This window comes from Dunckerocampus dactyliophorus, chromosome 18, assembly GCF_027744805.1.
Source record: "Dunckerocampus dactyliophorus isolate RoL2022-P2 chromosome 18, RoL_Ddac_1.1, whole genome shotgun sequence".
Classification (NCBI taxonomy): domain Eukaryota; kingdom Metazoa; phylum Chordata; class Actinopteri; order Syngnathiformes; family Syngnathidae; genus Dunckerocampus; species Dunckerocampus dactyliophorus.
The window spans coordinates 14,541,862-14,568,175 of NC_072836.1; the positions used below are offsets into that span (position 1 = coordinate 14,541,862).

Sequence of the window (26,314 nt, forward strand, 5' to 3'; positions counted from 1 at the left end):
CTGCAAAGAGAAATACAAATAAAGAGGTCTCACTCTTCAACAACAACAAAAATGGTAGTATGTTTTAAAGTAGTAGCTGCTAAAAAGAACAAAATACATTCTTTTTTTTTTTTTAGGTTCCATTTTAATGCTCTAAACGTGTTTTAGGTATCGCCTTTGTTTTAAATTAAAACGTGTTTATGTTATTAATGAATATAGTTCATTCTAAATATTGTATCATTTCAGTGTATTCAGCAATGACATACCCACACTTGGATCGGGCGATACTGCAAGTCTTGGTATTGATACTATATCAAGTAGAAAAAAAATTGATATTTTTTCCTTGAAATTCAAGATCATGGAATGAGTTTGTGATCTTTTTGATTATAATCCCAAATGTATCAACACACTTTTTCGTGAACTGTAAAAATATGTAAATACAACAATATAAGACAAAGTAACAATGAATACATTTATTCCCTTTTATTTTGTTTGAGCAAAATCAAGTCAGTAGTGCACGATCTCAACAAAAGCAAAAGCTACTATTGTCAACAATGTAACAAGATGAAAAACACAACAAAAAAACACAGATATTTAAAAAAAATAAATAAATACAGTACTGTATGTGAAAAATGTCGACTTTGTATCGCCACGATGAATGGCCCACCCGCCCACTCTCGCTGGAAATTTTCAGTCAAGGCACACAGAGTAGCTCATTGTCTCCCGCCGAGACGATCTTCGGCGGCTGGCGGCGAAAGCCTGGTTGGGAGCAGCTTGGCTAGTATTCATTGACAACGCCGGCGAGGAGGGAGGGGCACAAACGTTAGCTTCTGTGGCCGTCACGTTGCCAAGAAAGCACCCTTGAGACGCATTTCAGGTGAGTTTCAACTCGTATTTCATCAAGTTTCCTCACGTTGCTGCTCGAGTTAGACTTTATTTGATGTTTCAACGCGACCATTACTCATTTGCATTTCGCGCGGGTGGCGATGGTGCTGAGATTGAATGGACCTCTGTGTGTGCTACTATTTCACCGAAGTATAAACCGAGCGTATACGAACGCCTTACTTTGGCTCATAAAGATCTAAATATGGTGTACAATTATTGTTTATGATGTCCTGCTTAGTTTCTTTACACCAGCGTTGGACGCGTATGATGTGGTGATGGGGAAGCAGCATGGTGTAATTCGGTGTTACTAAACGGGTTTCGTTGTTGTGCTCTGTGCAAACAAGTTTCACGCACAGCATTGTTTTGGTCTATTGTGACTTAACCGAGGTGTAATCGTTAAATCCTAAAACATTAACACATATTACCAGTAAGCCAGCACTGATCCCTGTTTGACGCCATGTCACGATACAGTATATATATGATATCGTAACCGTTGCGTTAATAATCGGTTGCTGCTGCAGCCCACATTTAACCCAATTACGTCTTACATCAGAGGTGGCCGCATCTCCTTTTTTTTTATTGACCCTCGGCATATTCTATTATCGACCTATATGAGATTAGTGTTAGCATCTTTAATGTACAAAAGGTATCAAAGCAGCTCCCCCGCATCCTTCAATTTTACATTGAAACTACCATGCACGTGCAACCACTCTATAATGTATAATGTATAATGTGTAACGTGCACGCTCCAGCAAAACTTGAGACATCTGTGGCATTGGGCTGTGTGGTACAACTGCACATTTTGGATTGGCACAGACACACCTGTGCGGTAATCAATCATGCTGTCTAATCTAAGCCAACAGTGGTAATTAAAGAGAGAAGGGAGAGAGGAATGTGGAACTAATTAGTGTGTTACTTCCGTCATGCCTACATCGGCTGGCGCCTCGAAACATAATCCAGGCTTCAGAGAAGGAGCTCGAAACTGAAACTGAAATCCAGCAAAATGCGTAGCAAGCATGCTGGAGGGTAATAATGCATGCCCTGTATGAATAATGTGCAGGTCTGGTTGTCGTGTTTGAATTTGATGCAATTCCAAAAGTGTTGCAGTCACCTCATTTGCGTTACCTTTGTTGCCTTTAAATCCATTTTGATTGCAGAGCATGAGATGTTGGAATACAGTAGTAGTACTCTTTTAGAAGGCGTCATTCTAGTTCTAAAGACACATTTCCACCAAGCGGCAAAGGATGTTTCGGTTAACGCAGGTTAAGCTTGCATGACATCATATGCAGCAAGATGGCATGCAACACGCCAATTATTGGATCTGAGTAGTGCATTTCTCTGTCTTAATCCACCGTATTTTGTTTTTTTTTTCCAATGGTGCCTCCTACATTCCACTGCAACACGTAGGGACAATTTTCTGTCAGCCAATCAGTGGACAGCAGCATGTTTAGCTCCACCCAATGCAAAAGAACTGTACTACTACTACTTGACATCCAAACATTGCATGGTACGGTACATGTTCAATCTTTAGAGACCCTTCGCAGTGGAAATGGAGAAAAATGTGTGCTGGTATTCTTTAGTGTTCCTGAAGTACATAATCTGTCCTCCTTGTCAAGCTCTGACCTCTACGCCCAAGATGACCTGATTGGCAAGATTCCATGATGTTCTTACTTACCGTACTCGTTTGGTAGCCTCTCGAATGAGATTGAACCTGTACTACAAGGTTGCACAGCGCACTAGTGGTGTAGTTGTAGAAGTGTAATATTTTCATACTGTGGCGAGTAGTGCCTTTTGTTCCCGGGCCTTCAGTGGGACCATTAGCAACCAGATCCACCTCTTAACACTGTCACAATTGGGGATGCACACCATTATTACTAAAGTAAGCAACCCAGTTTACCCTTCATATCTTCAATACATTCTCTAAACTCACTCATTTGTTCCTATAACGCTTACACAACTCTGTCTCCTTAATTTGGGTCTGAACCAGATCAGTTAAGCGCTGGAAATTCATGTGATGATGCGTTCACGCACACTGCGTGACCCTGAGTGTGGCTTTCAGCCGTCAACTGATCAGAGGACTGAAAAATGCTGGCCTTACTGTACGCCTGCCCGCTGGCCCTGTGTGGCGATTCTGAACTCTGATTGGTTAAAGCTACAGCCCCAATGCTCACAGTGTTGTGACATGGGCCAGCACTACTGATTCTGAAGGCCCTGGGCAGATTAGATTAACATGGCAACACATAGAAGCTGAAATCTGATTAGACAAAAAAAAAAATCAAAAAAATCTAATGTACACGACTGGAAGCAGTGCAGCCAAGAGACGCGCTACTAAGTGAAGGTAATAGACTGTTGGGAATAAAATTACTACAATTTCATGGAAGAAATACTACAATTTAAGTTATAAATGGAGTTTAGAGCTTCTGATAATGCTAGCAGAGAAGGCCCTTACCACTGTTTTAATAGAACACTCTTATCAAGCTGTCCTATTCTCTCAAACAGTAAATTGTAAAGCTGTTACTGTTCAGTGTTTTCTTCCACCCGCCTCCTGCCTCCTCTAGTAGGTTAAGTTAATATTTTTTTTAATGTAGCGCCAGAGCGTAAAGGAAGTCCTTTATGAATACTTCTCCTGTAGAACAGGTCTCTGCCTTGTCCTTTATCAAACAAACTACGTAAATATCCCTATTTTGTTCATCTTATTTACTCAACGCCATGTCATTTCTCTCCACACGGTTGACAATTTTCTGCCCTCTGTATCGCACACGGCGAATGTATTATTTACTGCAGCAATCTTTTATTTTGGTTTTCTGGTTTTCTCCCTTTTTTTAGTCGGGAATTGAAACTCGCCTATGTTCTGCTGATTACCAAAGAACGGAAAAGGTGGACACAAACTTTTTTCTGATGAAAGACGGGAGTCGGCAGGTTCCGTGTTTGTACAGCCATAAAACACAATATCAGATCAGTCAATCATCTAAAATGGCCCCTACTGAAGGGGTTGGCTGGGATTGAATGAGTTAAACATAGTGCCTGTAAACTTAAACCAAAGGCTGTCTGCTTAGTGGATGGCTTGCTGCCATGTATGAGGGTGAATATTTCCACTTCCTCAGCCTTTTATCACCTCTGCAGGTGTTCTTATTCAATGGTGCTTCAGCTAATTGAGCTTTGACAAATAAATCTGAGCTCAGGTGACTGCAATCGGGCAACACGGGACAAAGGGAGAATGGCAAATATGGTCGAAGTAAGGATGTGCATGCTTGCACAGCAGTGTGCTGGGCGCGTTATTAAAGGGATGGTTCGGATTTTTTGACATGAAGTTGTACGACATTCCCATCTGCATCAGTAGTCCATTAACAGCGACTTACTCCCCACTTGGTCTCCTACGTCCAGTTCTGCTCAGATGAAAAAATGCCTTCTCAAAAAAAAAAAAAATGTAAACAATCAAACCTCACAAAACGCTCTGCGTTATATTTGTCCCCCGTCATATCCCTGCGCGCTGTCGCCTGTGCATTCTTGTGTATGTGACGAAGACGCTCGCATCTACTTCCGCTACAAAGCGCCGCGGCCATCCAGTTTACGTATGTGTTCCACAGCGTAAGAATATGCGAGTGTCTTCGTCGCATACACATGAACGCACAGGCGACAGTGCGCAGGGATACGGCGGGAGACGGATATAACGCCGAGCGCTTTGTGAAGTTTTTTTTTTTTTTGAGAAGGCATTTTTGTGATGCAAACGTATTACATCATTACTTCATCACAGAAATCTGACCAGAACTGGACGCAGGAGACAAAGTGGGGGGTTAATGGACCACAGTGCTGTTGGGGATGTCGTACAACTTCATGTCAACAAATCCGAACTATTCCTTTTAAACAACAAACATACCAAGACACAGTAGCACGACAGTATTCAACCATTGTTAATGTTTAGATCTGTCAGCCTGTCATGTTAACAACCTCCTGAATAAGCCACCTCTTAGACTTTTAGATGAGTCACGTAAACCTTTAATTGTGTCCATAAAAAAAAAAAGGCATACTGTGCAGTGAAACGTCTACGCTTGAAGACACTCCACCAACATGCTGGTGGATCTCTGATCGGTTCAGATTTAAAAATAGGAAATAATTGAAATATAAATCAGGCTCAAACTGTTGCTATTATAAAGTTTTATTACCCGCCCAGGCCGCCAAGTTTTAAGTAACTTTTTTTTAGTAGCTTTTATTAGTAGAATTTAAAATCAGTGACATCCTTTAATGACGAATGATGTGGGCATGACTGCAAAGGTAAGTTGCTCCTCTGTGGTTTTTCATTTTGTATACAGTACAAGTGTATAAAGAGGTCAACCACTGTTAATCGTAGAAAAACATTTACTTAGTGGCGCCGGACTTACTCATGCGGAATCTTCCGGGGTAAATTCTTCTTCAGTCAGGCCCTTGCTATTGCTTATTTGTTGCTTCTCACTACTGCTTAGCCACCCGCATGGTTCTTTGCCTAATTGCACAAAAGTGATTTATAATTCATGGCGGCAGAAAAGACCCCGTGTGCTGCACGATGATAATCAGCGCCCAGACGTGGCGCCTTGATAAACACTCCTTAATAAAATAAGACCGAACAGCATCCTGAGCTGGCCACAGTGTCATTGTCGTATTGTTGGGCATTCAAGTTTTTTTTTTTTTTTAATTAAGAATTTTTTGACCACATTGAAGTTGATCAATTTAATATTCAGATTAGGCATATGATACAATTGTTTATTTTATGTATACCCTTTGGTAGAGGAACCCAAAATGTAACGTAAGCAATAAGAGAGTCAAGCTAGGTGCAGTTCCATTTTGAAATAAACATACCAGTTTTCATATTTGCAGAAATGTGTGTTCCATCAAAGTAGTAGGGGTGTCCCGATCAGATATTGATATCTCATATCCGATATCAGCAGAAATGATATCAGCCTGCATCGTAAATCTCTTGGATAAAAGCAGTCCATTCCATACTCCGCTTCAGCACTTCTATCCAGCAGCGCAATCGCGGTTAGAGCCCACATGATCACAGAACCGGCGTGTCCTAACGTGTTAACAAAGTAGAAAGGAGCGGGACAGACGTCGACGTCCGAAAAAGGCTTTGCAGCCGAGTGCAAAACCCGTAATGGTGTAGAAGCGGGAAACTTTCTCTCATACCTACTGTTGACTATTGTCTGCTTTTGAATCATATCACTTAATCAAGCATTTTCTAACGTTCCAGGCACTACAAAATAAGTAATGAAAGTATGTAACATTTGTGCTGATATCAGATTAGATTGCTATCAGTATCAGTGGATACTCAGGGCTACAATACTGTATCTGTATCCTATCAGAAGTAAGAAAGTTGTGCCGGGACACACTTATCAAGTAGATTATCGTAATTTCCGGTGTATAAGACGCTAGATGCTAGTTCCACTATATGAGGTACAGGTATTCTGTTTGTTTGTCAATGTTTAGAACTGTGAAATGAAGCGATGATGCAATCAATTTGTGTTTGAGGTTCTGCAGTGGCATTGAATGAGATCATTCCACAGTTCACATTTCTTTACGGAGTTACTTACCCTAATAAAATAACATTGCTCTACTAGCAATATACAGGAAGGTCATTTTATACTATACAGAAGTTCAAGTTAAATGAATTCTAATGTCTTTTTGTTGTGTGTGTGTGTGTGTGTGTGTGTGTGTGTGTGTGTGTTTTCATAGAAATGGCAGAGGCACATCAGGCTGTGGCGTTCCAGTTCACCATAACACCAGAGGGCATCGACCTGCAGCTTTCCTATCAGGCCCTCAACCAGATCTACCTGTCAGGAGTACGATCGTGGAAAAAGCGTGTCAGCCGCATGAGGGTGAGCAACAGCGAGCATGCGATGCTTTTGGATCACGAATCATGATACGAATCGAATCGTGATTAAAACGAATCGTTACACCCCTCATTTTTGTGCATTTTGTCAGTTTGTTTCACACGTGAGGATGTGGAATGCAGAAAAGCCTCTCATGTCACACTGAAGATTGCTTAAAGCTTGGGTAACATGATTATTTCACTGCCATGCGTGTACTGACAGGAAACAACTCTTTACACCTGGTTGTGCAGGTACAGGATGGGGATAAAGAGTTCCCAGACTGCGGTGGTCTAAAACTGCACGTCACCATACTCATACATACTTTACTAATATTTTGGTTACCTTCTTTAGCCACAATAAACGTGCAAAATATTACAAATAGCAGTATGATGCCATGCTGTTTTCTCCCTCTGCAAACTGCAGCCCCATTATTAAACATGTGGTTTTATTGATACCTGACAGTATCATTCAAAATGAACATTGTCTTTGCAAAGTCAGAACTGATTGATGAGTTGGAATTTATCATTTAAGAATGTGCTTCTACAGCTGTGTTTTTTTTTTTTTGGCTGCCGCAGAACCGGGTGATCAAGGGAGTTTACCCAGCCAGCCCTTCATCCTGGCTTTTTGTCGTCATCGCCATCCTGGCCACAATGTACATGCGCTCTGATCCCAGCATGGGGCTCATTGCCAAGATACAGCAACACCTTCCCCTCAGGTAGATACACACTCTGTGCTTTTATCCCTGAAGCTGGAAGATTTGCAATGAAGGTTGAGGTTTTTCCATTTGGACAAGTAAACCAAACATCAAGTGTTCCTATTTATGCAGCTTGACTTAGTTATGTGTTTTGTTCCAGTCATTCAGGGCAGTATGACACATTTTCTTTCATGTTGACATTCCTTGCAAGTGTGACAAATGACATGATCTAATCCACAGACACCTAAAATTCTTTGGATAGTTGACTGATGAGTCGTAAGTAAGCATTGCCTGCAGATGAACTCTAGCCTACATCCCAAACAGCCTGTTGATTGACTGCCACTCATTGTTACGAACTCACCGTTTGCATTGTGCTTGCAATTGTGAACACAAGTCGCTTTCCATTTTGACAGCAGCACCCATTAGGAAATGAGTTATCCCCACCACCATCATAATCACAGTCTACTGACTTGCTTAAATCTACAGCCTTGTTCTTAATAATTCCTACATATACAGCAGTCCCACCTCGCCATTTTTATCCTTGAATGCTTAATTTAGGCAGAAAATATGTTAAATGTGCTTAAATATGCATTTTTTACAATATCTAATATTATTCAGGCGGTTTTTAACCACGAAACAGTAATTATCTTTGAAAAACCATGATAGACTGAAGCTGTGAAAATTTGAAGCGCAAAGTGGCGACTCGGATTAAACATGCAACAACTGTAGGGTTTCTAACTGTATATTTTTGAATAAAATAATGTCTCATATTTGCAAAATTGATGTCCCTTTACATAAAATTGTACGTAGTTATATACAAACTTCATAATTTCATAATTGTGCCTGAACATTTCCGGCGTCCCTTTGGTTGGGGACCCCTGGCTTACAGGATGCTTGGGGATATGAGGTGCTCTTTTACACATTTGAAAATATTGTAAGAATGCCACGTTTATAGAATTGGCTTTTTTATTGTGTGATGCAAGATTGTCTACATCAACCATTGTATTGTTTGTACACTGTATCGAAACGTTCCGTTTTTATGTCGTTTTTTAAAATCATATCTTAACTCGTGTATCGAGAAGCGTATCGAATCATTTACCACAATGAGATTTACAGTACATCCCTACTTATAGATAAAAAAGGGGGGGGGAAAAAGAAAAAAAAGAAAAAGAAAAAAAAACCTATTTGTGATTAATTTCAGTTAATTATGAGTTAACAATGGACAAAATGCGATTAATCGCGCTTGACAGCCCTAGATACGGTTTGATATAATAGGGTTTAAAGTATCAAAAATTGGTATTTTGGGGGCTTTTAAGGATGCATCCATTTTTTGCCATTCGCGGGGCTTACGTTCCAATACCCCTGTGGGGATCTACTGTATTATAAAGTCAGTGGACTGAATATACCGAGATCCTATGAGGAAAATCTGAGTCAACACAAAGCTTGTTTTTATTTGTTCCTCTCAGTAATATGAATCATGCTTACTGTACATTTCCTGCTTACCTTTCCCTCCTGTTTTCACTCTCATGCCTTTCCATCCTCCAGCCTGCATGTGTCTCTCAGCGCCCAAGGTCAGACGATGCTGTCTGCACTGGTCTTCAGCACACTGCTGTGGCTCTCCCTCATCCTCGCTCTCAGGTTCTGTCTCAAGCTGCTTCTCTCCTACCACCAATGGATGTTTGAGCAGCACGGTCGCGTTTCCAACACGACTAAAATCTGGGTGGTAAGCCGTGCTTCTACTTGGGATTACAGCACAGCAGTTATGTAATGCTGTTTATTTATGATGTATGTAGTATTAAACAAAGGGAAGCACGATGTAACCAACGGTCTTACAATGATGACCTCTGACTAACTTAACATGAAAGAAGGACCACAGCCATGGACTTGGGAGGTGCTTTATCGACACCCAACTTCGTCTTTCCGTCACGCGTTACAGCCGCTCAAAGACAAAAGACACACTTCTGAAAGAAAAGAAATAATCAAAGTCTATTTAATATAAGTCTGTTTGTGGCATCATCCGAGAAAGTTATATTTAACTTTCACTCTGTCTTATAGCACATAACTATGGGGCGTTCAACAATCACCCATCAAAGTGGGAATGGTACTCGGCAAAACGTGCAAAAACTGTGGGCTTTTTAACACTGTGTTATTTTTCCAATAAAATCATCAGTTTTTTTTCCAAAATTGATATGCATTTACATAAAATTTGATGTAACGGTTGGTTCAGCCCCGCCCATGGACTGGTATCGGGGTTCACCCCGGTGGTTGGGGACCTCTGACTTATACCACAAAGCTGACATGTCTACCGTATTCATTTCTATAAATTCATTTAATTACGTATCGTGACCCACATTGGATTGATTTTAGTGTGTTTTAATGGCTTAAAATGTGCATAATACCCTTCCATTTTTCTATACATGGACCTCGGTGGTACAAGGTTGGACACCCGTGGTTTAATGTATACAGGATGTGACTTCACAGCACTTATTTAACGTCTTTCTCTTGCTTCTTCCTCTCAGACTCTCCTGAGGCTCTTATCAAGCAGGAAGCCTCTACTATACAGCTATCAAACGTCCCTACCTCATCTGCCAGTTCCTGCCATAAAGGACACACTGAGCAGGGTGTGTGTACATACAATACACAACACATCATCCTCATGATGCATGCCCATTTATAGCCCCCATATTGTGTGTATATTATATATCTCCCCAAACCATTAACATGCTGTGTGTTTTTCAGTACTTGGAGTCGGTGCGCCCTCTGTTGGCTGATGCAGATTTTAAACGGATGACAAAATTGGCCTCTGAGTTTGAGTGTAACCTGGGGAATCGCCTGCAGCGCTACCTGAAACTTAAAGCTCTCTGGGCTACTAACTATGTAAGTGACCAGCCTTTCACTCATTGAAGTGTATCACTCCAGCATTAGAACTAATAAGTAATACATATAACATTGCGTGGAAGTCGGGAACAGTACCTCTGCGGTGGTGGTCCCCCCTTTCAAGAAGGGTGGCCGGAGGGTGTATTCCAACTATAGGGGGATCGCACTCCTCATCCTCCCTCATCAGCCTATTCCAGGGTGCTGGAGAGGTTACAGGAGGTGCAATGTGGTTTTCGTCCCGGTCGCAGAACACTGGACCAGCTCTACATGTTTGCAAGGGCACTGGAGGGTACGTGGGACTTTGCCCAACTGGTCGGCATGTGCTTTGTGGACTTGGAAAAGGCATTCGACCGTGTACCTCGCGGTTTCCTTTGGGGGGGTGCTACTACGTGCCATTCGGTCCTTGTACAACCGGAGCAGGAGCCTGGTTCGCATTGCCAGCAGTAAGTCGAGCCTGTTTCCGAACAGTGGCCTCCGCCAAGGCTGCCCTTTTTCACAGATCCTGTTCATAATTTTCATGGACAGAATTTGTAGGCGCAGCCACGGCGCCGAGGGAGTCCTGTTTGGGGGCCTTGGGACTTAGTCTCTGCTATCTGCAGACGACGTGGTCCTGCTGGCCTCATCGGGCTGTGACCTTCAGCTGTTTACTGTGGAGGTTTGCATCTGAGTGTGAAACTTCTAAGATGAGACTCAGCACCTCCAAATCCGAGGCCATGGTTCTCAGTCGGAAAAGGGTGGATTGCACCCTCCGGGTTGTGTATGAGGTCCTGTCCCAGGTGGAGGAGTTCAAGTATTTCGGGGTCTTGTTCACGAGTGAGGGACGGTTAGAGCGTGAGGTCAACAGGTGGTGAGGTTCATTGGGTGTGCCCAGGCGGGAGAAGGCCCTGGGGGATATTATGTCTCACAGCTGGCCTGGGAACACCTTGGTGTCCTCCCGGTGGAACTGGAAGAGGTGGCCGGAGACCGGGAAGTCTGGAATTCCCTACTGATAGTGCTGCCCCCGTGACCCGGATCCGGATAAGCGGAAGAAAATGGATGGATGGATGGATGGGCCTATAACAACATGCTTAATTCCTCATACCTTTAAGTGATGCCAATAATATAAAGAACACAATTTTTTCGAGTCAAGATTAAACTTGAAGTGACTGTTTTCCTTACAGGTGAGTGACTGGTGGGAGGAATACATTTACCTGCGAAGCCGAGGCCCCATAATGGTCAACAGTAACTACTACGGCATGGTAACCAGCTCCATTTTGTACCAAACCAAAAGACTACACCAGGGGGAGACATTTCCTTTACTTTCCTTTTTTCTTTAATCAACTGCCTTCCACCATAGAGCCTTTCCTTGTAGATTGATGAGATTTGTATCTAATATTTTTGCTGTTTCCTCTTGTCTGTGTACTTAACAGGACTTCCTGTATGTGACTCCGACCTCTTGTCAAGCTGCCAGGGCAGGCAACACAATCACTGCAATACTCTTGTATCGCAGGAAAGTCAACAGGGAGGAACTCAAACCGGTATGTTGTACAAATTTCGGCAGAGGAAATGAGGTAGTTAAGTAAGTAAGTGCATGCATGTTGGTGAATGGTCACACATTTACAACCTGATGTTGCAAAGTGGCACGCTACGTATTTAACAAAAAAAGTCAAAAATGCCCTGTATTATAAAAATTTTAAAAAGTAAATTGGCCTCCATTTGGCTATTCAAGAATAATTCAAATAAAATTGCAAACAACTTTTAATCTACAATTAGAATTGCCTTTTTAAAAGGCTATTTTTTGAGAAAAAAATGCCAGCTTTTTTTTAATATAAATTATTTTAAAATTGCACATTTTAAAGAAAACACTTTAAAAAGTAATCCATCGTCTATTATATTCATATATGACATTGTCTAAAAATAAATAAAATATTAAAATTGATAAAAAAATGTGTTTCCCTATATAGGATTTGGATAATTCAGAAATGTTTTAAATAATTAAGAAATCATAGATGGAACAAAAATGGAGAAAAACATATTAGCAACTATTTTGTGTGCCGTCAACATTATTTAACTACTTAACATGTTTTGACCTACATTGGATTGGTTGTAGCGTGTTTTATAAACACAAATGTCAAAGCGCATCTTCTCATTTTTCTGTATGTGGTTCTTGGTGGGAAAAGTTTGGACACCCCTGCTATTTATGTTGGTAAAACCTAAAAAGACGGCTCAATAAATGAGTCTTTTTAAAGTTTTGCGTATCTCTGTGTCTTAGAGCCGTGTTCCTGGTACTGTCATCCCTTTGTGTGCTGCCCAATATGAGAGGATGTTCAACACAACACGCACTCCAGGAACTGAGACGGGTAACAAACACATTCAGCTCCACATACAATATTTCATCTATTGACTAGCTGGTAGTCAATAGATTATGCTAGTCACTAGCATAATTCCCTTCTATGCTACAGATGTTCTCCAGCACTGGCTGGACAGTGAATGTGTAGCTGTGTACCACAAGGGACGCTATTTCCGCTTGTGGGTGTATCAAGCTGGCCGCCTGCTCTCTCCTCGGGAAATTGAGTACCAGATTCAGAAGATTCTGGATGACCCTTCACCCCCACAACCTGGAGAGGAAAAACTAGGAGCCCTCACTGCTGGAGACAGGTAGAAGCAATGGTGCATCAATGTCCTTTATTACCTGCCTTCTAGCAACAGTTTTATTTGTTTAGAACTACAAATGAGGGTCCCACAGCAGTACCTGCTGCTCGTTGAGAAGAGCAACAAATGCTTTCATGTTAGAGCCTCTGTTAGAAAGCCCAAGTATTTTCGTCAAGTATTAAGATTTCACACTATATTTGACGGCCATTGAACGCACCACAGTTACAGTATATCCTGGGCTGCCCCATTTGAATTGTTTGGGAAGCACTGGTGTCTTGACTACAATGCCAATAAAGCTTTCTTACAAGCACAAATCTTTCTTCAAGCGGCTAACAATGTTTAAAAAAAAAAAAAAAAAGCTAAAATAAACCCATGCATTTTGTCAGTTGCCCAAGGTCAGCTGGGATAGGCTCCAGCATACCCCCGCGACCCTAGTGAGGAGAAGCGGCATAGAAAATGGATGGATGGATGTCAGCTTAAGCGATTTCCACAATATACTGTAGACCCTTCCTTCCTCACCGTATTTACATCCCCTTATATTCTGGTCACAAAAATGACCGTAAATGCAGCATTTCTCTCTTCGCATGTGCCAATCTCCTGCCAGGATTCCTTGGTCTCAGATTAGGAAGCAATACTTCAGCACCGGCGTCAACAAGCGGTCGCTGGATGCCATCGAGAAGGCAGCCTTCTTCGTAACCCTGGATGATGAAGAGCAAGGCATGAGGGGGGACGACCCGGGAGGAAACTTGGATCGCTATGCCAAGTCGCTGCTCCATGGCAAATGTTATGACAGGTCAGGACAAAGCCGATGAAATGGATGACGAGGGTTTTTTTTTTTTTAATGTTGACGTCTGTCATCGGCAACTAATCTTTCTTTGATATGCCATTTAAATTCTCTTTTTGTAGCTGTAGGGAAAAATATTGAACAAATTAATGCACATGGCTTTGTTTTTAGAATTGTGCACATGAGCCATATAAATAGCCACACAGACACTTACTAATGAATTCATTATTGACAATTGCACCCTTCCAACATTGTGGGGACAGTTTGGGGAAGGCTCCTTTCTCTGAGTGCACAAAGTAAGGTTGTGCTTGGATGGGTTTTGAGAACTTGCACAGAACCCTAACCTCAACCTCATCAAACACCTTTGGGATGAACGACAACTTGTGACCTCCTTAGGGTCCAACATAACACATAAGTCACTCACACTGTCCACAAAACATATAAAGGTCATATCAAATACAGACATAAAAGTGTAAATACAGGAATTAAATGAAACGGTAACCAAAATAACTCACTTTTAACCTTGTGGTTGTCTTGCAGGCCTTCTTAAAATATTGTCCCAGACTAGTCTGGAGGGACAAACTTATATTCCCCCCAGGTCTCAGTGTAACAGCGCACGGAATCCATGACCTGTCTAGCATTCAATAATCTTTCTTTATTTAATCATCTTTACAGTAGTACCTTGATTTTCCTTATTAATTTGTTCCAGAAGGCCCGACGAAAACCAAGGACATTTTTCCCATGGGAAATACAGTCATCCCTCGTTTATCGCAGTTAATTGGTTCCAGACCCAACAGCAATAAGTGAATTTCCGCAAAGTAGGATTAATTAATAAATGGAACATTTTCTTAGTGTATAGAAGACCTATAACTTTCTAAATACAATCTTTAACATTATTCGAGCCCTGTAGACACCGCAATGCTCAACTGTAATGCGCAGGCTACGGGATCACTGCAGGGACACAAGAGACGGCCATGGCTTTAATCACTAGCAAGCTAACTAGTTGGCCTCCAATTTATTTACTGTATTCTAAACTTTAGAAAGGGTTTAAAATGGAATGGGAAAGAACGATTAAGAAGCCAAAAACTTACCATTTCCACATGGAATGGGAGGACAACTTCTTTTCACTCTATCATGTCGGACATGCCATGGATGACTGCATGCAGTGTAAGTAATCTAATGTTATGTCTCAATAATAGAACACAATACTACATATACCTTCTGTCTTTCAATATTGTTGTATTAATAATACGCCATAGTCAACCACAAACAGTGAGCATTTATTAATTTTTGGAATAGAGCAAGGGAGTGATAATCGAACCGTGATATTGTAATGTAAATCTAATGAATCTGGTCCAGACACCCAAAAATATTTTAAAAAATTATTTTAAAGAGCATTTTTATAGTTTTAAATGAAGAACACAATGAGAAATAATTATAAATGACTAATTGTACATCCTGGAGAAATCAAATTCAATCGTGTTTCTCATCTTCTTTATCAAATTGCACTCGCAACTCGTAGTCACACAATAATGTGTACGGTGTGTTTGGCCACTCGATTCCGCAGAACTTTACAGTACAGGGCAAAGTAACTAGTTTGTTACGTGCAATATCGTACGAGAACTGAGACGGTTTACGAAAATGGAGGTGAACTTAGCAGAAAATTCCCTCCCTTCCAACTTCTGTAAATTACCAGCTTCCCCAGTGATGCCCATCCCAGCACTAATCACTGAAAATGAGTTTCTTTGTTCTTTCCCAGATGGTATGATAAATCCTTTTCAGTTGTGATCTACAAGAATGGAAAGAATGGACTAAACGCCGAGCACTCCTGGGCTGATGCACCGACCGTGGCTCATCTTTGGGAGGTATACCTGTATTTTTTGTCTGAGGACTTGTTGGAAGGTTGTGTAAAGGAAATGCATGCATCTGAGTGGACATTTTACAATGACTGCAAAGTGAATCTGCTCCAGGGCTGACTGGTAACTTGGAAATCTGATTATTTTTATATGCTTTACTATTCCTTGAAAATCAGAACTAGTGTAATTGGTGTACATTATGGGTCTTATTGTGTTATATTTTACTGTAGATTCATGTGTTCATTATATTACGTTCTTATCTGATTAGTAGGGATAGACATTAATGGAAAGACTAATTCTACTGGCTAATTTGGCTTTGTGTTGTGTGTATTTGTGTGTCATTATTTGTCTCCCCTTGCCAGTACACACTAGCCACAGATGCTTTCCATCTGGGATACACCGAGGATGGACACTGTAAGGGTGATGTGGACCGCTCACTACCCCACCCACAGAGGCTCATCTGGGACATTTCGCCCGAGGTAGGTGTATTAGTTAATTGTCATGATACAAGTAGTATTACCTTTGGTATTGTGTAATATTCTGCCATAATTATTCATGATGTCATCCCGCTCATGCTCCTTACTCGTGTCTAAACAGACACCATAGATGTACAACTATCTTACATTGTGACCACATACCTGAGTGTTTTCATTCCTTTGGTCTCATGTGCTTCAACACGCCCTAACAGGTTAGTCACGTCAATGTTATAATATCCCAAATTCAGTGTCGCTGTCTTAAATATGCTGTAAGTATTATTACATTTGCTGGTATAAATAATGACAACATAGAAAAATTACTTGCACTGTAGTAGATTTTTGTTTAATTAAACATTTCTATTTTCCAATTAATATAAATTTAAAATTATGTAAAAAAAAAAATGAAATGTAAAAAAACAGTAACACAAAACAAAACAAAAAATTGTTAAAAAGTAATATTTGTAATGACAAAATCTTTGAATTCAAGATTCAAGAGTTTTATTGTCATATGCACAGTAAAACAGGTAGTTCTGCTATGCAATGAAATTCTTGTTCTGTTCCTTCTCCCAAAAAAGAAAGAATGAAACATACTTTAATATAATGTTTATACAATAATTACTTTTTTATCGCGGTTGATTTGTTCCAGACCCAACTGTGATAAGCGAATATCTTATTTATAAATGGAATTTTTTTTGTAGTGCTTTGTGTTACGATCTTCTAAAGTTTTTTTTATAATTTTTAGAGCCCTCTAGACATGAATGAACACCCCCTTTACACTCGTTTTACCCAATATAGTAGAAATAAGACATTTAAGACATAAATAAGACTCATGCTTGTGTGTGTTACTATAAATGTGTTTGTCGGGGTGCAGAGTGAGTGGCATACAGGATGTGACCTTGGGGGTTCAGGGTTGAGTTTCAGCTTGCAGTGGCTTACGGCCGCAACATTAGCCTGTTGTTTTCATTCGAGATTTTTATAAGGGATTATTGTAGCTGTCGTGAGCTAATTGAAACCTGCAATTAAAGCTGTTCTGGCCATCAAGTCTGGTCCTTGCATATCTCACCGAACATTACAGTAACAACACTGACACTTGTGTGTCATGTCATGAACATTTATTAATGCATCTTGAATGCCTTATATTTGTATTTTAGTTCATTTAGCAATTTTTATGCTTGGAAATGCAAAAATTTGGGGGGAAAAAACATTTGCTTAAATATGCATATGTTTTGACTAATAATGTATATGTATTATGTTCTTCCATGTGTACCAACTTATTGCATTGGTAAGGTTCTAAAGCTCGATGTTGCAACACAATTAGACAATTATTAACACGGACAGTATGATTTTGTTAAACATTGCCAAATAAGTTTCGGTGTTAAGGGCAAAGGCAGCTGAGGTCCAACCACGGAAGTTTAGAAGTATTTACTCTTTGCTTAGCCCCGGTCACACATCCTGTGGTCGGTGTTTAGAGATGTGCAAAGTGCAATTAGAGGCTAATGAGAACAGTGAAAGTCCTTGCTGTCATTTGACAGAACACATGAAATGCATATAAAAAAGATACCGTACTGACAAGTTTAAATACAGCTAGATGATTGCAATGTCTGAAGACATTGCGTGTGAATGCCCAAGCCTAATGAGGTGGTGGAAAAAATTAAATAAGCAAAAAAAGGACAAATAAAGATTTTTTTTTTTTAATTTACATTTTTAAATGTGAAAAATAGAACTATTTGATGCTTGAATGGTGTGAATCAGTTTAAAAATGAAGAAGTTCGACCCATCACTAGTGCAAGTCCCACGCCGTATGTCAGACCAAAAATTCTTGCAGGAAAAAAAAAATATCCAATGATTTGAACATTCTGTCTTGGGGGTGGTCTGAATTGGTTGAGAATGGTGGAAGTTTGAAAAATGGCCCATTGACTTTCAATGGGGGGGGGAAAAGGAATTTTTGGAAAATCTGAGAATTTTTTGAAAAACCTGAAATGGTCACACTCTATTTCCGAATGAACTGAACGATTTGATGCTTGAATGGTGTGAATCGGTTGAAAAATGGAGGAGTTAAGCGTCAAAAAGCAATATACAGATATACAATAATCAAATGAAACCGTAACAAAAACACAACAACTCTTTACTTTTGTCTCTGTGGTTGTCTTGCACACTGACAGGGGCTTTACGAGGGAGGGGGAGACAGGCTTATTGGGAGGGTACATTTTGGAAAAAAATGAAATCCAGAATCAATTTGGGTAAAACCTACACAGTGTATCTCCACTTAAGGGGATTGCAAAATGCCTCTGGCCTGTAGTGACTTGCAAACATTCTTGATGTCAAATAAAAACACATTTCTGGAAAGGAGCCAGAGCAGTCACAGGCTAAGTAGGTGGTACAGCCGCTGTCCTGTACAACCCTGGGAGTTATTGGGCTGAACCAAGGCAAAAATAATGCTTTGGCAAGTGCTTACAGGTGGAGTAAAGTCCATCCATACACACACTTGCATGTAGGTACCGTTAAATGGATAAGTACAAGCAGAGGATACACATTAAAGCTCCTTATCATGACCAGACACGTTCCAAATCTAGCTCGGATGTGCACAGATGCAAAATGATTTACTTGTAGTTTAGTATGCACAATGCAAATCTGACTCACAACCTTTCTTGTTTCCTTTTCTACTACTGCTTCAATGTTCTTGAACACACTGACCATGAAATGTCGACTCCATATGAGGTGTCTTTTAATCAAACTGTGCTTCATGTTAATATAAAACAAGTTGCAAGCTTTGTTGAAGTTTCTCCTCAAATGACTGTCTGGCCCGTAGGTTCAGGCCCAAGTGTGCAGCTCTCTTGCTGTTGCCCAGGCACTGGCCAATGATGTGGACTGCCACGTCTTCCCCTTCAGAGACTTTGGAAAAGGTCACATTAAGAAGCTTCGGGTCAGCCCTGATGCATTCATCCAGATCGCTCTACAGCTAGCTTACTACAGGGTAAGACTCAGATTTATCCCGTAACATCTAAAAGACAAATGTCTTGCACTTTAACACAGAACGTGTGTGATGAAGCAGATAAGTCTGCTGTTGCACAAACTGCTGCTAAATATAGCGGACTATGGTTCATATGTGGCCAAACCACTTGGAAGCTTTATTGCAAACATATTTCCACAACATTGCTTTACAGTGCTCATGATAAAAAAATATATATCCGAACAGCCATCTTGGCTGTGTTGTCACGCCAAGGACTATTTCCACCAACTATACGCATCTAAACACAGCCGTGGGTGTACAGCAAAGCGAAGAAAAATAGTCACAACATCCATCTATCCATCCATCCATCCGTTTTCTATGCCGCTTGTCCTCACTATGGTCACAGAGGTATGCTGGAGCCTATCCAACTGGCTTAGGGTGAAAAGCGGGGTACACCCTGGACTGGTCACCAGCCAATGGCAGGGCACATATAGACAAACAACCATTCACGCTCACATTCATACCTATGAACAATTTAGAGTCGCCAATTAACCTAACATGCATGTTTTTGGAACGTGGGAGGAAACAAAGGGTACCTGGAGAAAACCCACGCACGCACGGAGCGAGGATGCAAACTGAGATTCGAACCCAGATCTCCAGGTAGTGTTTAGCACGTGCGGCCTAATCGGGCTGGCAAAATTATCAAGTTCATTTTCATGTATTAATTCTGATTGTTTAACTATCGCAAGATTTCTTTTTTTTTTCCGGAACAAAAAAATCTTGTCGTAGTTTAATCTTACGAGATCTTGTGACACCCCGAAGTGATAAGTGTTCAAAACTGCCTTGTTTCTGCCAGTGACCAAATTCAGTCTGAAATAGCTGGCAGCAATGATGATTGTTGAGTGTTGGACAGATGAGGAGAAAGCTATTGAGCCCAAGATTGGGTCTAAGTTGAGATCATATTTCAAAGGCATTTATTATGACTGGAAAGTCTGAGATGGTAAACAGGAGACTGGATGTTATCAGGGCCGGAAAAGATGTCAAGATGAAAGATGTGTCTTCAGAATGACGTAATGTCATTTATTGTGTGTTGTCTACAAAACGAATGCAAGCCACAATAAAGGTGTTGCACATTACATCCTGTCTGACCGCACTGAATAAAAATGTGGGTGTCACAAAAGTAGCTTATATCAACATCAAATTAAACGCACCAATTGAAGACAGGCTCAATTTTAGTAATAATAGGAGATTGGAGTTTGTTTCCCAGAGAGAAGATGAGCAATGTGTGGGTGACATGTGTATGTGGGTGTAATGTGGGTGTGCTAGTATGAATTAACTTGACAACGAGGAAAATGTGAACACTAGCACTCGACACACACACACACACACACACACACACAAACGTCATCAAAGCTCACCTTTTATGCATGCTCACACAGCATCAGTATTTGTCTCGGAGCACACAGCTGTAGTCCGTTTAAAGACCGCTGCAAATAAACACAGAAACAATGAAACTAAATGACAAACTTGCAAAAACTATTGGCTTTCTAACAGTATATTATTTTTCCCCAAAAATAATAGCTGTTATTTCCAAAATTGATATGCATTTACGTAATATTTGATGTGGTTTTGTTTTTTCTTAATGTGTCTCCTTCTGAAAGATTTCCATTGACCGGTACTAGGCCACTATGTATGTGTGTGACCCATTTTCATGTTATTATTCACTTAGACACACTGTACATACTCTGTTGTTTTAGTCTCCATATCAGTCCTCCAAACTCCCTGCCTTCCTTCCTTCCAGGCTTTAGACTTCCTGGAAAGGATTCTTACCTTTTTTTTTCCCACTTTCTCTATTCATCAGGATCGTGGAGGTTTCTGTCTGACTTACGAGGCATCAATGACCCGTCTCTTCAGGGAAGGACGAACGGAGACTGTGCGGTCCTGCTCCAACGAGAGCAGCGCTTTTGTCAAAGCTTTGGAGAGTGCAGAGGTACATGTCAAGCAAAACAAGGAAACAAATAAGAAATAATGGGTCTCGTGATTCACGGCAACAAAAGGGTCTGACAATATATTTTGACCCCCGTCTTGCTAAAAAGCGTCCACATAAGTAGACTGCTTTTGTGGACGTAAAATGTGACACCCACAGGGCCCATTTCTTTCAAAATGGGTCAGTTTACGTTGACATCTGTTGTAGTATTAACTTCATCATTATCGCTAAGCAGCGTGAAACGAAAACCGCAACATAGCTGTCTCGTTACCCAGCATTAAAACATGCACACGGTGACTTCCTTCCTGTTCAGCTTCAAAATGGTAATATTAACATGGATTCTACCACAATAACTAACAAATGCACCCATTCATTTTTTTGCCACTGTGCTGTATGTTCTTTAGAACTACTGGGATTATTAGTGTATCCAAAGTTAATGTATTGTCTCAGTAAAAATGCAGTATAATTTTGCTGGTGACTGTGATTAGTGTATGTGTTTGTATGGGCAGCCAGCAGAACACTGTTGCCGGCTCTTTAGACTGGCTTCAGAGAGGCACCAGAATCTTTATCGCCTGGCAATGACCGGAGCAGGAATTGACCGACACCTCTTCTGCCTGTACGTCGTCTCGAAATATTTGGGAGTGGAGTCACCTTTCCTCAAAGAGGTAATGTAGATATTACATTTCTAGCAATGGTGTCCGGATGCACCAAGTGATGCGGATGGGATGACAGGTGCAGCTTGCAGCAGACACCTACACTTCAAACATCAGTCTCTTCTTTTTGGGGCACTCCAGGTGTTGTCAGAGCCTTGGCGTCTCTCCACCAGTCAGACCCCAGTTCAGCAGATGGAGCTGTTCGACCTGAAGAACTACCCCGAATTTGTATCGCTTGGCGGCGGCTTCGGACCTGTGAGGATGGCATACTTATTGTTTTTAATTGTAGGTGCAACTATCTGTACACCCGTCAAATCTCACACGTTCCCTGCGGTCACGTCAGGTTGCGGATGATGGTTACGGCGTTTCTTATATCATCGTGGGTGAGGATATGATCAACTTCCATGTGTCGTCCAAGTACTCCTGCTCTGAGACTGTGAGTCACGTCTGTTAGTTTTGTTTGTCACACGTCATTGCTCAAACTATCAATTTCACTTTGACTGGTGAACTACACCAGATGTGTCCCTAATGTATAATACACAATGGGTTTTCCAAATGTTCAGTCTGTTGGGTCACAGCTGCTGTTGACTGCTTAAAGGAGTGTGTTTTTTTTTTTTTAATCCCTTGCTCCCTGCTATGAGGCGTAATTTACTTGTGAATACAAATCAACAGTGAAATTTGTGGCATATTATGAAGACATTACCTTCTTACACTCTGCACTGTGTGAAGAATCAGGTTTTCCCATAAGAAATCATGAAAATACAATGAATCTGTTCCAGACACCCAAAAACGTTAACAAAAAAACATTTTATAGAGATCAATTGTTGTTTTACATGCAGAAAACGATGCGGAATAATTATAAATGACAAATAAAATTGGACAAATTAACGTTTAACATCAATTTACTTACCTTTTAACGAAGATTGTTGTAGGCGAAGACGGCGGTGATGGAGGAGGGTAGGGGGTGCCATTTTTGTACTTTGCGATGCCTACTTTCTTTTTTTAAATTTTATTTATTTTTTTTTTTTAATGCGTACTTTCTTGAGCTCAATCGTGTTTCACACCACCGTGATCAAATTGCTGCCACTCAAAACTTTCCTTAGCCCCATGGCAGGTTATTTGTCACTCAGTAAAATGTACGGATGTAGGGTGCTTTGTTTGGGGCACTTGATTCCGTGGAATCAAGTGGAATGATACAATACAGGGCGAACCGACTAGTTTGTTACGTGCAATATTGTATGATAACTGGAGGATTGATCGCAGTACAGTACGGTACAGGCGTGCCACCCCAAAACTGTAAACCTGGCGGAAACACGGAATATTTCTCTTGTCTCGCCGTGTTCTTTTCTTAACACTTCACTGAGGCTAGTCCTACATTTTTTCCCCCTCCCCAAAGCCCAGAAATGCTGCACTTTTATCCAAATGGTTTTCTGATAACCTCATTTCCTGTCTCCGTTTCAGGACTCCCACAGGTTTGGAGCTCAGATAAACACAGCTCTCCAAGATACCATGGCTCTCCTTTCTGCTGACACCAAAACTCCTCCATCGTCCAAAGCCACAGCCGAGCCTCAGCCCAAGAAGATGCGCTGAAGACTGTTGAGTGTGGGTGAATATCCTCAAAAGATACAAAGTGAAACTAAGATCGGCGTGTACGGCTCAAAACGTCCATCTTTGTTCATGCTCCTTCCAATTTTAGCGCAAAAGGAGCAAAAGGATAATTTCACCACCACAACAAATAACATTGTATGACCTCACGAAGTAGTGTCAGTCCAAACTGACTTCAGCTAAAGGTAAAACGTTTGTTTGCACTAGAATGCAGGGACGACAAAGTGAAACTAAAAGTAGTCTAGAATTATTCATTATAATGATTCCTAATTACAGTAAATGAGGGAGAACAGCAGCCTTACATTTGAGTGTTCTGTGCAAGCTGGATGATTTTATCTCGGTGCCTTTTAATAAGGGACTACACATGTTTGCTTTCACTTTAAAGGACTGACATAATCAATCACTTTAAACGGAGAACAAATGGAAGAATTGTTGAAGGACAGAAAAGCCAGCACCAGTACAAGAAAGTCTTAAAATCCTTTGTCAGCATTTAGTTTAGCACACGTGTGCCTGTATTAGTCAGTAATGCAATGCAGTTTTAATCAATGCAATTCTTCAAGAAAACATTTTTTTTGTTGTTTTTGTTTTGTTTTTTTTTACTTGTATTTGTTTGAATGTATGACACATTGCTGCTTTTAGCCTGTGCAGGGATGTAGAAGTGCATGTGTCAACTCATCACTCTACTTATTTCCTCATGGTACGGTAAACAGTCACCATGGCTTTGATCAAAAGTGTTTTTTATAAGATCCTATTCCCAGCTTTTATACTTTTCTTGGTCAAGAATGATGGAAATAGTTTGTTGGTACAGTGGAACCATTTTTGTTCCACTGTTTTGTTTTGTTTTTCCCCCATAGGAAATCATGTAAATCCACTTCCAGACACCAAAAAATAAGTTTTGTCAAGAATACTTAGTTTTACATGCAGAAAACTGTGCAAAAATAATTAAAAATGACAAATGAAATTGATGAATGGACATCATTTTAACTTTATCGAAGACTGCTGGCGAGGAACACACTTTGCTTTTTCGAATTAAATCGTGTCTCTTACCTGCTTTATCAAAGTGGTGGCACTCGCAACTGTCTTTGGCCCCATGGTGGCTTATTTTGCAGTTGCACTCAATTTAAAAGAAACAAACAACTGAGTTGTCAGCAAACCGACTACATTGTTTCGCGCAATGCCTGCTTTATATACGAATACGGGGGCGAAAACTGAATCACGCAAAAAGTAGGTTGTACGAAAACAGTGGTAGTGCTGTATTTGTGAAAGAAAAAGTTGACATAAAGTTTTTCTTTTTTTAACTTTTTTTTTTGTTGTACTTTTTAAAACCAGCGGATCCCAGCACAGCTTTGTCGCATTTGTGTTGCTATGGTAACTGTGATGTTTGTATCATCATACACATGCTTTATAACCATTTTCGGCCCCAGCTCGTCTTTTATTGGCCCTGATGAGCATATTGTAAAAAAAATTGCAGTCATTTTATACTGTATACTATTAGATATTACACTTATTTACTTTGTCACCTATAACGCTTCAAGATTTCGATGTTTTGTTCAGATAGCTTGGCGCATATTGACCTACACTGAATTGGTTTTAGCATCTTTGATGCACCAAATGTATCCCGCGTCCCTTGGATGTGGCTCTAAATTTTGGACCCCGTAAGAACGTGGGCTACAAGCTCAAATAAACCAATCTTAAGAAAAGCCAAGACAATTCAAACAACGAGCACTTAAATGGGGGAAATGTTGAACGCAACAACCAGTCCGAGACCAGCGCCTGTCATGAGTAACTGCGTAAAACAAAACACGAATGCGACGGTACAAGTATCACTCCTCTACCTGCAGGACTCGCTGAACAAGCAGCTTATCCACATCTGAATAATATCCACATCGACAGTAAGCATCAAAGTCAGTTTTACATTAGCAAACATTGATTTTTACTTTAACGCCTTAACCTTCCTCCATTTAACAGTTAAAACTCGAGTATTTCTTTTCTTAGGGGGGTTAAAAGTTTATTTTTTGGGGAGATGAATAATAATGGTTAATGTTGTGTTTTTCTTTGGTTACTTTTGAATGGATCTGTGTGTGTTTTAGCTTGAAATAATTGGTAAATAATGCACCACGTTCTGTGATGTTACACTCCCAAGAAACATTGTTTGCTCACCTGATTTCATGCTGTTTAGATGTAAACCAATTTTTAACATATGGTGATGGCATTTTGGATGGAATAAAATAGTCCCTGACCTTGCTGTGAATGAACATTTTCTTTTTTTTTTTTTTTTTTTATCATTTGAATTACGATTTTATCGAACTGAGGTCACCTGATCACTTGAAGTATCATGATGTGCTGTATATTCTGGGATCACAAAGACCCCGTTTTATGTCCCGGCACTTCTATTCTGCTATGTTCCGGCGGCTTCTCTGACTTTGTGGATGATTTCTAGTCTTATTTCGAGTCGTTCTGATGATTTGGTGCAACGTTTGCATTTGAAATTATGGGAAATTTCCCAGGAAAATAAGGGATAACCAATCCAAAAGAACTCGCGATAGGGGAGGGGTAGTGCGCCAAGAAGTGTTGAGATGGGTTTTCTGGGGAAAAACAAACCGACCTATTTTCGGAGACAAAAAGCAAGACTGTGCGGGCTTTCAGACTACAGTCATCCCGCGCCACTTCGCTTCACTTCATCACGGTTTTTCAAAAATATATTAATAAATCGTGCTGTTTTATGGTTGAATATGGCCTATTAGTAAAAAATATATATATTTCTTTAAAGCACATTCAAGCATAATAGTGGTTAAATGAACTAAAATACAAATATAAGACATTCAGAAGACCCTTTCGGAGATGATACACTGATCTGTAGTACTCTACACTGGCCACTAGGTGTCGGTAATGTTCGGTGAGACACACAAGCACCAGACTTGATCGCCAGGACAACAGGCTTTAATTGCAGGTTTGATTTAGCTCACAACAGCCACAATAATACATTTGCTACTGTTGCGGCCACAAGCAAAAACTAAACTCTGAACCCCCAATGTCACTTCCTGTCCGTCCCGCCCACTCACCTCCCCTAGCACTGGAACACAGTTACGAGTCT

At 40.6% G+C, this 26,314-nt stretch overlaps 1 protein-coding gene across 1 annotated transcript; it reads left to right on the plus strand.

Moving 5' to 3' along the window:
* The first annotated feature begins 689 nt into the window (after positions 1–689).
* Positions 690–25,471, plus strand: cpt1a2b (carnitine palmitoyltransferase 1A2b). The gene is made up of 19 exons (XM_054759593.1): positions 690–856; positions 6,571–6,713; positions 7,283–7,422; positions 8,947–9,124; positions 9,921–10,022; positions 10,141–10,278; positions 11,439–11,516; positions 11,688–11,795; positions 12,530–12,617; positions 12,720–12,915; positions 13,514–13,702; positions 15,453–15,558; positions 15,912–16,028; positions 18,835–18,999; positions 20,837–20,965; positions 21,472–21,627; positions 21,757–21,870; positions 21,959–22,051; positions 23,077–25,471. The coding sequence occupies exons 2-19, from the start codon at positions 6,573–6,575 to the stop codon at positions 23,203–23,205; spliced, it is 2,367 nt and encodes a 788-aa protein (XP_054615568.1). The 5' UTR covers positions 690–856; positions 6,571–6,572; the 3' UTR covers positions 23,206–25,471.
* The last annotated feature ends 843 nt before the right edge of the window (positions 25,472–26,314 follow it).

Bases quoted from the DNA above. Each gene is read 5' to 3' on its own strand.
- cpt1a2b (XM_054759593.1), top strand. From the start codon at position 6,573: ATGGCAGAGGCACATCAGGCTGTGGCGTTCCAGTTCACCATAACACCA. The intron at 20,966-21,471 runs GTACATGTCAAG...TTGTATGGGCAG, and splicing joins AAGCTTTGGAGAGTGCAGAG to CCAGCAGAACACTGTTGCCG. The intron at 21,628-21,756 runs GTAATGTAGATA...GGGGCACTCCAG, and splicing joins AGTCACCTTTCCTCAAAGAG to GTGTTGTCAGAGCCTTGGCG.